The sequence below is a fragment of the Gadus morhua genome, chromosome 4, assembly GCF_902167405.1.
Source record: "Gadus morhua chromosome 4, gadMor3.0, whole genome shotgun sequence".
NCBI lineage: Eukaryota > Metazoa > Chordata > Actinopteri > Gadiformes > Gadidae > Gadus > Gadus morhua.
In genome coordinates, this window is record NC_044051.1 from 34,922,937 (window position 1) to 34,935,436 (window position 12,500).

Below are 12,500 nucleotides of genomic sequence, written 5' to 3' on the forward strand. Positions count from 1 at the left end.
TTGAGTAATTACGGCCAGAGCAAAGCCGTTTCCCTCCCTTTATTCTGAAGAACGTGTCCTGGCCGGATTAGCTGTGCCCGTTTCGTTGAAGGGTCCGAATGCTAACAAAAGGATTTATGCCCTTTAAAGCACCATTAGAACACGCAGCCGGGATGCTGAATGTAGCGTCCATGAGCGTGCCGACGTACCGTGTATGTCTGTTTTTTATTGTACACTTATTTAGTTTTATCACTGTTGAGTACATTGTCAACACTGTAAACGCTTAAAACGTATTTTGTAAATAAAGTCTTGTTTAACCTAGCTCAATCCAGTCATGTTTACATTTCTGGTTGGCAGGGGAAATGACATGAATCTCAAGCATGGATATTAATAAACATCAATGGAAAGTGATTCACAATAATAATGATAACGACTCCCCAAATTAATCGTAAACACACAGTTTCCTAAGATGGGCTGTTTTGTTAGCCAGTTTTGGGCCAAAACGAGAGTGGAAAAAAGTTGGGCCTCACGCGGTTCCTTTCGACACGTGTCATAAAACTAAACCATCTCCGAACGTCGGGGGCCATTGGACTTCACCCAGCCGAAGGTTCCTCTAACGTACCCACCCCACCCCTGGAGGCCCTCCCTGACTGCCGAGTCCGTCTCCGTGGTGGTGCCAACCTCCCTGCAGCTTAAGTCCACTCATTTAAATCAGCTGTATACAATAAAAATAAACCCTGGCTTTCATTTTCAAACTTGTGCTAACGCACTCGTGTTTGTCTATGCCTGTGTTTTACACATGGCTTCGACGCTAAGCTGCTCCTAACTCGGGTGGCCTTGTGTTTGTTTTATATAGTGCCTTGGCAACAGCTGGCACGCCGCTCTCACCACTAAACAGCCACTTTTGAATGTCTGTGGCTGTCGTAAGTACAATTTAATGACGTTAACTCCATTAGGAGAAGGCAGACTGGGCCATGTGGATCTTCAGGGCTGTTAATATTCTGCGTCTTAATGTCAAAGGTTGTGTTTTTCTTTTGGGTGTGTATGAATATGTTGGGTTTGTGTGCGTCAGGTTTAAATGTGGTTCAATTATTTTCCTCCTTCAACACAACAGCACACATCGCAGGAGACAGAGACCTCTCCTGCGATGTATTAACTGGGGTCTGTTAACCCTGCCCCGCGCGGTTCGGGTTGAAAATTGGTAGTTTAATGTCTATCCGACATAAATTGTCCCACATTTCCGAATCATAAATTTAGATTTTTGCCTGATCGATTATGATGTTTTATTCATGTCTGACTGTTGGCTACGCCCTCTGATTCTACTGCACTTTAACTCCCCCCAATTTACGTCCCATGTGACTGAAAACGACAAAAAGCCTCATTATTATGTCGGAGTGAAGTTTGTCACCATACTGTGACGGCAAACTTAGCGTCTTCCTCCGTTTTACAAAGGCTCATCTTTCTATGCAACGCCCTTTCCTCAGTCGACGAGGTAGGGGTAAAATATCCCGAATGAGATCCTTAACGTCGGAAAGCCGACAGCTTTCCAGATAATCAAGGACAAGCACCGACGGACACAGTTGTTTCCAGACTTTTCCGATGATGACATCACTAATGTTAATAGTCCCAGACAGCCCATTGGCCCCCCTGGGGGGGAGGGGCATCAGGCGAAACACGGGTCGAGGGATGTTTCCCACTCGGGGGGAAAATCACAAGTCGGAATGTGACACGAAGCAGGCATTGGATCGTGTCCTCGTGTGACCAATCAGAACCATGCTTCGGCTCTCTGGTTACTTTCCGACAGATAGATGATTCCAAGGTATACCCGTGTCCCCGGGGATCATTTAGACTCAAAAAGGCAGTTTGACTTCCACATGTTCTCACAGTTCCTCAAGACCTCTCAGGCTGGGAAAAGAGACTCACTGGTGTAACTCACCTGGTTTGTTGCAATCTTTCTTCGGTGAACCAGCTGGCGTCCTGGTTCCCGCCCTCTCCTGCCCCCTATTGTCCACACACCAGCAATGACCAGTGGAGCTGTCGCACTGTAAAAGGATACCATTTTGTTAAAGTGTTGACTCGACACGCTGTACATTTTGAATGGTTTAAACATGAAGGGGAAAACCTGCGAAAATCATATTGTCGTATTTTGTTCTTTAGTATCTGCATGAAGAGGACATCTTGTTCAGAGGTGCCGATGGCCAACAACTGTCCCATGCTAGGTGGACACGCCCACTTGTGATGTCAGAAGAGGCCGATTTTCAAGAACTTTACCATGCCGGGGAAGTTCACCTGATGGGTTTTGTACTGTCCTTCTGCATCACATTCGGGAACAAAAGCTCCCAGAAGAGGGTGTCCTTCTGGACTGGTGGTCTGGATCCCGTCTCTGTGGTGTTGACAGGGGGTCTTGGGGCGCTCTGGCTCATCTGGTCAAAGACAAAACGGGGGACGAATTCACAAATATTCACATCCTGTAACCAGACGCCTAACAAGAGGTTGACGATTCAGGTCAGGAGCATCGGCTTCTCCTACGTCTGCCTGGTCTCACCTGGTTTGTAGCAGTCTCTGGGAGGTGTGCCAGACGCTGTCCTGGTACCGGCTCTCTCCTGCCCTTCTTGATCCACGCACCAGCAATGACCAGTGGAGCCGTGGCACTGTGACAACAAAAGATTAGGTTTGGTAAAGGTCCCATATTATACCACCAGGTGTAAGGTGATTAGCCACTACAAGCCGTTTTGAAAATCGGCCACTTCTGACATCACAAGTTGGCGTGTCCACCTAAATATATGCTGGATAGCAGAGCTCTGTCAGACCCCGCAATGTGGCCAAACACTGACCTGTTGGGGTCTGTACTGTCCATCTTCGTCACAATCAGGAACAAAAGCTCCAGGAGCAGGTCCCTCGCGAGTGGTGCTGTACCGATGTTGCTCACAGTGGGTCTTGGGACGCTCGGGTTCATCTGCGGGAGGGCGGGAGAGCGAGAGCGAGAGCGAGAGAGAGAGAGAGAGAGCAATATGTTGATCATTCAGATACTCTTTGCGTGACCGTGTGTGTGTGTTTCTGTTAATACAGAGTCATCCAAAAGTCAAATTGGTAAAAGTAAATAGACAAAAGACATCTAAACTTGCTTCCAATTATGTTATCAAGGGTTCTCAAGGTGTGCATTAAGCATCAGAAAACGATTTTCAATCAAATCCATTGCACTCTCACGTATTTTCCGTCTATTGATTTCCTTCTATTTCTTCAAGCCCATTTAATGAGTGGACTTCATCCCCCCTTCAAGCTACACAGCCAGGCCAGTGATCAATCACAGGACACTTGATCAGTATCTCCATACCAGGTTTGTCGCAGTCTTTTGGCGGTGTACCAGGTGGAGTCCTGGACCTTGCTCTCTCCTGACCAGCATTGTCCACACACCAGCAGTGGCCGGTAGAACCGTGGCACTAAAATAAAATCATGATACCTCAATGATTAGCATAAATTACACGTAATGGTATATACGATTTCCGTGGGTTCAAAGATGCTTGTGATAGAATAAAATTGCATGTAAAACATTTGGAAGTATCCCAGAATATTATCAGGCTGGTTAAGCATGCTAGATACAGGGCTTAGCTATCAGTTTGCTAGCCAGTAACGGACTTCTCGAGTAGGTTGAATTTGTTCTTATAAAACATTCAAAATGAAGCAAGAGGTGATAATGAAAATGTTGAAATCAATTGAATGCTAGGGAAATCTCTTGTGTCAATGAATCCGGACCTGTAGTGGTACGTATTGTCCATTAGCATCACACTGTGGTACAAAAGCACCCAGGATAGAATATCCCTCAGGACTGGTTGTCTGGACGCTGTCTCTGTGGTGCTGGCAGTGGGTTTTAGGAAGCTCGGGTTCCACTGGTCCGGAAAGAAATATCAAACATGGGGAAAAAATGAAAGTTATGGCTGTGTTTTTTGAACATCATTACAAATGTCGCATATTGAGCAGGCTTAATATGAGCCATTCTTAACCTCGAGCCAGGCAAAGGTGAAAAGGTCTCAATAAATCATCTAGCGTGGAGAGTGTCATCTGCATATAAGAGCATCCCTAGTTGGGATGTTAAACACAATGTGCTCTACTGAGTTTACCCGTCAGATTTCTCACCTGGTTTGTCACAGTCGATGGTCGGTGTACCAGCTGGGGTCCTGGTTCCCACTCTCTCCTGCCCCCTATCGTCCACACACCAGCAATGACCGGTAGAGCCGTGGCACTGAGATAATGAGGATAATAACAAGCACAAATCATCGAAACAAGACGGTCTACTAGGGAATAAATGAACAAAGAAAGTCGTAGACTAAACAAAATCATTAAACAAATTCACCAGTGGATGGTGAGTTACCTGTAGTGGTTTGTATTGTCCGTATGCGTCACACTCTGGAACAAAAGCTCCAAGCAGGGGGTACCCCTCTGGGCTGGTGGTCTGGACCCCGTCTCGGTGGTGTTGGCAGTGGGTCTTGGGACGCTCAGGCTCATCTGGTAGATAAATACACAAACAATCAAACCCTTACAAATCAATTAAGAATATTACCCTAAACTCTTATGTCACATGTTGAGACAAGATCAAGTTTCAGCGTTAATTTCAAGAGAAAGAGCGGAGCTAGAAAAAAAGTATTTCTGTTCAGTTTTTAAGTGATGTGTTACTTTTGCCACTGCCACTGCTAATCGAATGTACCAGCCTGCTTACCTGGTTTGTTGCAGTCTACAGTTGGTGTACCAGGTGGACTCCTGGTTCCCCCTCTTTCCTGTCCATTGTTGTCCACACACCAGCAATACCCAGTTGAGCCATGACACTGGAATACATAAACATATGTTGAATGTTTCAGAAAACCACTGAAATGCAGAGCACTGAAGTAAGGACCATCACTATCACCATCTCAACATAACTCACATTAGATGAAGAATCAGGGGATTCTTTGAAACCAAAGTCTGACGGGGGGTCAAACAAAACATTCAAGGACCTGTCGTCACCTGTAGTGGTCTGTATTGTCCGTTTTCCACACACTCTGGCACAAAAGCAATGATGGGATAGCCCCCTGGAAGGGTGGTCAAAAATCTGTCTCTGCGGCGCTCACAGTGGGTCTTCGGACGCTCTGGCTCATCTGGTCAAAGGTGAAGTAAAGGAACGTTAGCTCGGGGTTACGATTTCAGTAGGAACGTAAGGATGGCGCATTTGCTGCACATGTGCGGTCACGAATCTGTAAGAACCCTGGACTTCAAACCCATAATGTTCCTCATGTTGAACATCTCAATCCACTTACTTTTTCTACTTTTTTTTTTTATATACCGTTTCATTTTACCGAATTTTATTACTTATATATATATACTTATTGCACCGTGGGTCCGAGACAAACGTCGTTTCGATTCCTCTATTTGTCTTGCACATATTTTTGAATTGAAGTGATGGATATTAGGCCGTGGGCTTGCATTGTACCTGGTCTGCTGCAGTCTGTGTTGGGCGTACCGGCTGATGTCCGAGTTCCTTGCCTCTCTTGCCCGCCGTTGTCAACACACCAGCAATGGCCGGTGGAACCGTGGCACTGCGATGAACGACAACAAACGATAATCAACATGTTGATTCATATTTCAAAATGGAGGTCTAGTTTCAACACACATGACATGATGTTAAGTCACGGTACCTGGAGTGGTTTGTATTGTCCATGTTCGTCACACTCTGGAACAAAAGCTCCAACGAGGGGGTACCCCTCTGGGCTGGTGGTCTGGACCCCGTCTCGGTGGTGTTGGCAGTGGGTCTTGGGTCGCTCGGGCTCATCTGGTTAGAGAGCACCGTCAGTTAGAGTTGTACTTTTGAAAATATGTATTTTTGTGTTACATTGATCAGGGAGTGACACATCCGGGAGGAAAGAGCAGGGCGAATCCTGATCTAAAAGGCGTTGGTCCCGGTTAAGCTGTTCCTCAGCCAGGAAGTCATCGGACATCGTTGAATCTCAAAGACGAGAGGGTGGACGTTTACGACAGTAATGAAGGATGTTCAAACAAATGTACATCCTGTCTATCGCCCTCCCGAAAGGAGAGGCCCATCCAAATCTTCAAAGACGGCAAAGTTGTGATATTACTGTTCTAGTTTCTCAAACAGCCTTCCAGCATGAACCACTAAAGGGGTGTGTGAAACAACCCCATTTTAGACTCGGATGCACTCCCGGGTGCACTCCCTTACCTGGTTTATCGCAGTCTGTCGCCGGGGTACCGGGTAATGACCTGGTCCCCTCGCGCTCGTGTCCCCAGATGTCCACGCACCAGCAGTGGCCTGTGGAACCGTGGCACTGGAGAAGACACATTTAATTCAACTTTTTTTATTTGTATAGCCCTTTATCATCATTACAGTCTCAAAGTAGACTGGGTAGCCCCGCCCATTCTGCCGGCAATTTGAGTTCGCCCTGCACGTTTTTGCGGGAGCCAATCACCGAGCTGGCTTTTCCCCTTGGCGCGCTATTGGCTGGTTTAACACAATGACGGCAGGGAAGCGACTGCAAGCAGCCAATCGCGTACAGCGTCAGTGGAACTAGTCCCGTTGATCATGCCTCTTGTTCTAAATAAATGACAGCAGACTCCCCTGACCGACGTGCAATCTACGATCGAGCTTGGTCTGGCAATAACCAGACTAGTCTCAAAGGGCTTAACAGGCCAAATACTAATGACACATCCATGGTTCTCATCTGAATCACAAGCTCTTAAATCGAACCTACAGCCCCTTTTAAACAATGAAAGTCCACAAGGGAGAAGGATAAATCCACGTCTGCTTCCTGACCTGTAACGGTGCGTACTCTCCGCGGGCGTCACACCGAGGGGCAGAAGCCCCCGCGATGGGGTGTCCCTCCGGGCCAGTGGTCTGGAGGCTCTCCCTGTGCTGCTCACACCTGGTCTTGGGACGCTCTGGCTCATCTGGTCCAAAGAAGGTTCCGAAATATTCAGTCACAGAACACATGCACCCGGACACATTGTGGACATGAGCTCGGATCGAGGTTCCAAAAAGAGAGACTTTATCGTATTGTTGCGACGGCCCCTTACCGGGTTTGTTGCAGTCGACGGGAGATTCCCGAGGGGACGTCCTGGTGTCGGCTCGCTCCTGCCCCTGGCTGTCCACGCACCAGCAGTAGCCGGTGGAGCCGTGGCACTAGTGTATGGAGCATCAGGACGATAAGAAAAATCTGTATTTCGGTGCATCCCTAATGGCATTTTCCATTGTGTTCCATCGTTGGGAACGACAAAGGGAGAAATAATTGTCATTGAGGTGTTTGTCTTTTCACCTGTTGGGTTTTGTACTGTCCGGCCTCGTCGCAGTCAGGAACATAAACCCCCAGAAGGGGGTGCCCCTCTGGGCTGGTGGTCTGGACTCCGTCTCTGTGGTGTTGGCAGTGGGTCTTGGGACGCTCTGGCTCTTCTGAGGAGATAAACAAGCATAATGTGTGCATATAAAAGCATAACAGCCAGGCGCTGATTAACACAGGAAGTTTACGATCTCGTGCGCTAGTTCATAACAGGTCCGTTTTTTTTACGATCGTGGGCACCACATGAAAGTTTACGATCGTGTATAACGTAGAAACTCAGAGGGGGGCCCGTCGGCTGTAGAAAACGCCAGGCGATGCTTTCTGGAGAAAACAACAAGGGACCTGGGGGGGGGGGGGGGGGGGGGGGGAGGGGGGCGGTTGGAGTCTGACCTGCTTCGTCACAGTCGGTGGGAGGTGTACCAGGTGCCGTTCTGGTGTCCGCTCTCTCCTGCCCCCTACTGTCCACGCACCAGCACTGACCGGTGGAGCGATGGCACTGCAACAAGGAGGCATCCGTCAGGCCAAGTGCGTGATTCAATCAAATAACACAAAATAACAACATCGGGCAAAGTAGATCAAACCGATCGATTGAAGGGCCCCTACGTTACCGCCAAACGTGGACATGGATTAGCAATTAAGAGCCTCTAGTGACATCACACCTGGGAGTGTCCGCCCAGATGTACGATGGACAGTTCGGCCCAGCCTGTTAGTATACGCCACTGGGTCGGCCGCAGAGGTGGATCTACCCCTCATACATCTGAGTAGTCGGCCGACCCCCACCTCACTCCTGGTGGACCGATAGGGGGGGGGGGGGGGGGGGGGGGCACCTCGAAGGTGCCTGGGTGTGTTCCTGGGCCTACCTGCAGGGGTCTGTACTGTCCGTCGGCGTCACACTGAGGCACATAGGTGGTGAGGACGGGCCGGGGGCCTCTGGGCTCCAACGCGCCCTGCACGCTGTCCCGCTGCTGCTCACACCGGCTCTGGGGGCGCTCAGGACGGCCTGGGAAAGCGGGGCGGAAAAACACACACAAAGGGGTTAGGATTCTGAGGCAGCTTTTGGACATGCTACACGTGTTTGGTGACACACTTGGGGGGACATGCCATGTCTACGCCCAGCATTGTTACACTTTTATTGTTTTTGTTCGACGTGGTTCCTAGTGCCGCACATACCTTATTATGCTCCATAAATGAATTGCTTGACATGCATTACTGACTTTGACCATAGGGGGCGCTGACAATACGAGATTTTTGAACCCCCGATTCAACAGAAGACCACAACAACAGCGGCTTGGACCAATGTGCGTCCGCAGCGCAAACTGGGTATCCCGTACCGTGCGGGGAACACTGGAAGCCGTCGCCATGGAAACCGGGACGGCACTGACAGCGGAAAGAGCCGGGACCGTTTGAGCAGCCGGCGTCGGCGTGGCACGGGGACGACTGGCACTCGTCCACGTCTAAGAAACACACCACACGACAAACAATCTCTCCACGTTTCATTCTGGCCTTATTATGAGGAGGACGACAGGAAGATGACACGAATAGGAACTGCTGCGTTCGACGGTGATCCAGACGGGAAGGGACTTTACCCTGCCAGATCTCCATGAGGAACAGTCATCGCTTTGGCAAAACTGACTCACTTCTGACTGCAGGAAGTGGTAGCAAGATGTTTGTCGCTCGGTTTCTTTACCGCTGGAGCAGCAATCTCTGGCTCTGATTGTCGGGATATTACAACGTGTAGCATGAGGTGCCATGCTACGAGGGGAACAGCAGGACTTATGTATTCACCCTCACATCAACACACACAAACACTCACACACTCACACAATCACACACACACACATGCAGGCACACGCACACCTGCACACGCACACACACACACAGACACACTCACGAATACAAACACCCACACACACGAATGGTTAGGTCACATATTCGGTATGTCGTACCTTTTAGGACTTCCTCTTGTCTGAAGGCGTGGCAGAAGACAAGGTGAACGTATTGGAATTGCTGGAAGGCATTTGAATGCTATATTTGTCATGGAAATCCGGTGGGGAAAATACATGTAGGTGCCCCCCCCCCCACCCAAACACACATTCCAATTCCGTTCACCTTGTCTTCTGCGACGTCTTCAAACAAGCTAAAAAAGGTAGGACATACCGAAGTCATGACATAACCGGATAGGAAGCAATGAGTGGGATCGGCCAAGTAAATGCACAGTGTGTAAACTATGGTTTCTTAATAATAACTATTAAACAATATGTCATATAAACATCATATTACCAAATGAGCTACCTACACCCACTACATTTCTTTTCTGTCTCTTTCTCCCCCCCCCCCCCCTCTCTTTCTCTCTCTGTCTCTCTCTCTCTCTGTATTTCTCCATCTCCTCACACAGCTGTCATCAAGGCCTCAACCTCCCTCTTTATCTCTCTCTCTCCCTTGGCTCCTGTCCTCCCCCTCTCGTCTCCCTCCCCTCTTCCCTCCCCCACGGCACACAGCTGTGCAGCACCAGCGTCGTGGGAGAAATGATCTGTTGGTGTTCTAGGGCAAAGGGTGAGGGCACACAAAAAAGTGTGAAGGAGCACTTGGAAGGAATATTTGTAAGATCTGTTATCTAAAGGGAACTACCACTCAAATCATGACAGCACTCATGTTAGTGGAGGATGAAAAAAAGTTATATTTTGGGATTTTAAAAGTATATTATTAATAGAATACACTTTTATTACGTTTAGGGTTAGTGCAAAGATAAGGGCAAGCCCCCCCTTCGTAAGTGTTTGAAGGGGGGCGATAGCGTGAGTGCACACATACGTAGCATTGGGGAGGAGGGGGAAAATGTTATGATACCAACAAATGTTCTTTAATATCGAGTAAGTCAAAGTCAATGTTAAAGCTGCTGCAGGTAAGATGCAAGAGTTGTAAAGAGAACGAGAGCAGAAGAGAGGATAAGAAGGTAGGATTTTTAAACTAAAGGAGTTCTCTCCCTCGCTCTCTCCCTCCCTAACATTCTTCACCATTGACGAGTTTTGCAATTCACACATTGACAGGCAAGGTGGATTCCCCCTACCAATCAGGGAAGAGATGCTCTGATTGGTCAGAAATAACTTAAATTGAAATGGTCTCATAGAGAGGCAGGTGCAATCAACTGAAAACAGATATTTTCACAGTGCGTTTCACTCACAAATTAACACTTTAACATCACCACCAAACCTTCTCCTTGTGGAAAACACTGTTTACAGTAAACATCCGCCTCAACATGAATGGCCGCCACACTTGTGCACCACGTACCAACACAGGAGCGGCCATCAAAGCTGAACTCGTATCCGAAGTGACACTGGCACCGATGGGACCCTGGCAGGTTTACACAGTCAGCACCGGGGCCACACGGGGCCAGGCCCTCTGCACACTCGTCTACGTCTGGAGAGAGAGAGAGAGAGAGAGAGAGAGAGAGAGAGAGAGAGAGAGAGAGAGAGAGAGAGAGAGAGAGAGAGAGAGAGAGGGAGAGAGAGAGAGGGAGAGAGATGAACAGCTAGGTGGTGGAGAGATGTCATTACTTTCTAGGAAGAGAGAAGCCCTTTGAAGCTAAGATTCCTGTGTAAACAGCATGGAGCCTGTTAGCTGTGTTTGTGTGTGTGTGTGCCTGGGTGTTTAGTTTTATTGACATGCATGCAGATCCATGTGTGTGTGTGTGTGAGTATGTGTGTGTGTGTGTGTGTGTGTGTGTGTGTGTGTGTGTGTGTGTGTGTGTGTGTGTGTGTGTGGGTGTGGGTGTGTGTTTGTGGGTGTTTATGTTGGTGTGTTTAGTTTTATTGAAAAGCATGCACATCGCGTGTGTGTGTGTGTGTGTTTATGTTTGTGTGTTTGTGTGTGTGTCTGAGGGGTAGAGAGACGATGAGAGACACACATGCTGTGCTTGTGAATGGAACATTTGTAATGCATTCAAGCACATCAATCTATGTTGATTATATATAATCAGTACTTCTGGAATCAATAGCAAGTACAAGTATCTGCACTATGTGTGCGTGCCTGTGCTGGCATAGTATTTTTTTTCCCAACGCAGGGGATGTTGGAAATTCGAGATTTGTCGTCGTAGCGCAAACAAAAAGTCGTGCTCCCTCAAACGAGGGCCAGCCGTGGGAACCTAGGCAGAGCCTGGGGCTTTCCTAGTCGTGTCATCAGGCCGAGGAGAGCTGTTGCTGGGCTAATAACAGACCACACACGCACACTTCAAAAGGCCCGGGACTCCTCTAGCGCGCTAGCGGTTAGCAATTAAAGGAGAAACAAGGAACCGTTGAACAGAAGAAAGGTAAGAAAGGGAGTAGAAAAGAAGGGAGAGAGAGAGAGAGAGAGAGAGAGAGAGAGAGAGAGAGAGAGAGAGAGAGAGAGAGAGAGAGAGAGAGAGAGAGAGAGAGAGAGAGAGAGAGAGAGACAGAGAGACAGAGAGAGAGAGAGTGAGAGAGAGAGAGAGAGAGAGAGAGAGAGAGAGAGAGAGAGAGAGAGAGAGAGAGAGAAAACAAGGTAAGAGAAGGAAAAGATCAAAGAGGGGAGGAAGGGAAGGAGACAAGGAAGGAGAGATGAGAAGAGAGGAAGGGAGGGGGAGGGGGGGTCAAAGGTATGGGAACCTCTCTGCTTTTTATTTTGTTATTTGGTTTTGTGATTTTTGCCACAGTGCAGAAATGCAGCGCAAATTGATTCAATAACCTTCAGACATCGTGCTGTGGTGTATGTGAAAGAAAAGGTTGAAACGCAAAAAGTTTGTGGAGTAAAGAATGAAGGGCAGAAAGAAGAGGAGGAGGAGGAAGAGAGTGACAGAGAGACAGAGTGACAGAGAGACAGAGAGACAGAGAGAGAGGGAGAGAAAGAGAGAGAGAGAGAGAGGGAGAGAGAGGTAGAGAGAGAGAGAGAGAGAGAGAGAGAGAGAGAGAGAGAGAGAGAGAGAGAGAGAGAGAGAGAGAGAGAGGTGGAGGAAGGAAATGGAGAAAAAAAAAGATGATAACGGTAGAATAAGGAAAAGAGAAAGAGATTGAGAAGAGAGGATGGGAAGGAACGAGGGAATGCAGAAGAAACTACGGAAAAAAAGTGAGGGGCCTGAAAAACAAAATCTTAAAAAAAAAAAAGTCCCTCCCCCGTTCTCTGTCCTCAGCGTCCTTCAACCTCACCTTACTCTTTAAGTTATTTTTTTGACAAGAACCAGACTCTCCCCCCCCA

At 48.2% G+C, this 12,500-nt stretch overlaps 2 protein-coding genes across 3 annotated transcripts in view; both read right to left on the reverse strand.

Moving 5' to 3' along the window:
- The window catches only part of LOC115542259 (uncharacterized), a 578,272-nt gene that overhangs the window by 151,388 nt on the left and 414,384 nt on the right, over positions 1-12,500 (reverse strand). The window lies entirely within an intron of this gene.
- Positions 1-12,500, reverse strand: part of nid2a (nidogen 2a (osteonidogen)) — a 54,888-nt gene that overhangs the window by 12,864 nt on the left and 29,524 nt on the right. Inside the window, exons 16-35 of one of the 2 annotated variants that reach the window (XM_030354449.1) lie at positions 10,581-10,709; positions 8,627-8,749; positions 8,156-8,295; positions 7,686-7,791; positions 7,275-7,408; positions 7,036-7,141; positions 6,776-6,909; positions 6,185-6,290; positions 5,646-5,779; positions 5,441-5,546; positions 4,978-5,108; positions 4,694-4,799; positions 4,349-4,482; positions 4,114-4,219; positions 3,733-3,866; positions 3,314-3,419; positions 2,814-2,935; positions 2,525-2,630; positions 2,269-2,402; positions 1,916-2,021 (exon numbers count right to left, since the gene is read on the reverse strand). In XM_030354449.1, the coding sequence (XP_030210309.1) occupies positions 1,916-2,021; positions 2,269-2,402; positions 2,525-2,630; positions 2,814-2,935; positions 3,314-3,419; positions 3,733-3,866; positions 4,114-4,219; positions 4,349-4,482; positions 4,694-4,799; positions 4,978-5,108; positions 5,441-5,546; positions 5,646-5,779; positions 6,185-6,290; positions 6,776-6,909; positions 7,036-7,141; positions 7,275-7,408; positions 7,686-7,791; positions 8,156-8,295; positions 8,627-8,749; positions 10,581-10,709 (2,403 nt within the window). The remainder of the gene's footprint in view (positions 1-1,915; positions 2,022-2,268; positions 2,403-2,524; positions 2,631-2,813; positions 2,936-3,313; positions 3,420-3,732; positions 3,867-4,113; positions 4,220-4,348; positions 4,483-4,693; positions 4,800-4,977; positions 5,109-5,440; positions 5,547-5,645; positions 5,780-6,184; positions 6,291-6,775; positions 6,910-7,035; positions 7,142-7,274; positions 7,409-7,685; positions 7,792-8,155; positions 8,296-8,626; positions 8,750-10,580; positions 10,710-12,500) is intronic. The other variant, XM_030354450.1, reaches the window with a different exon arrangement.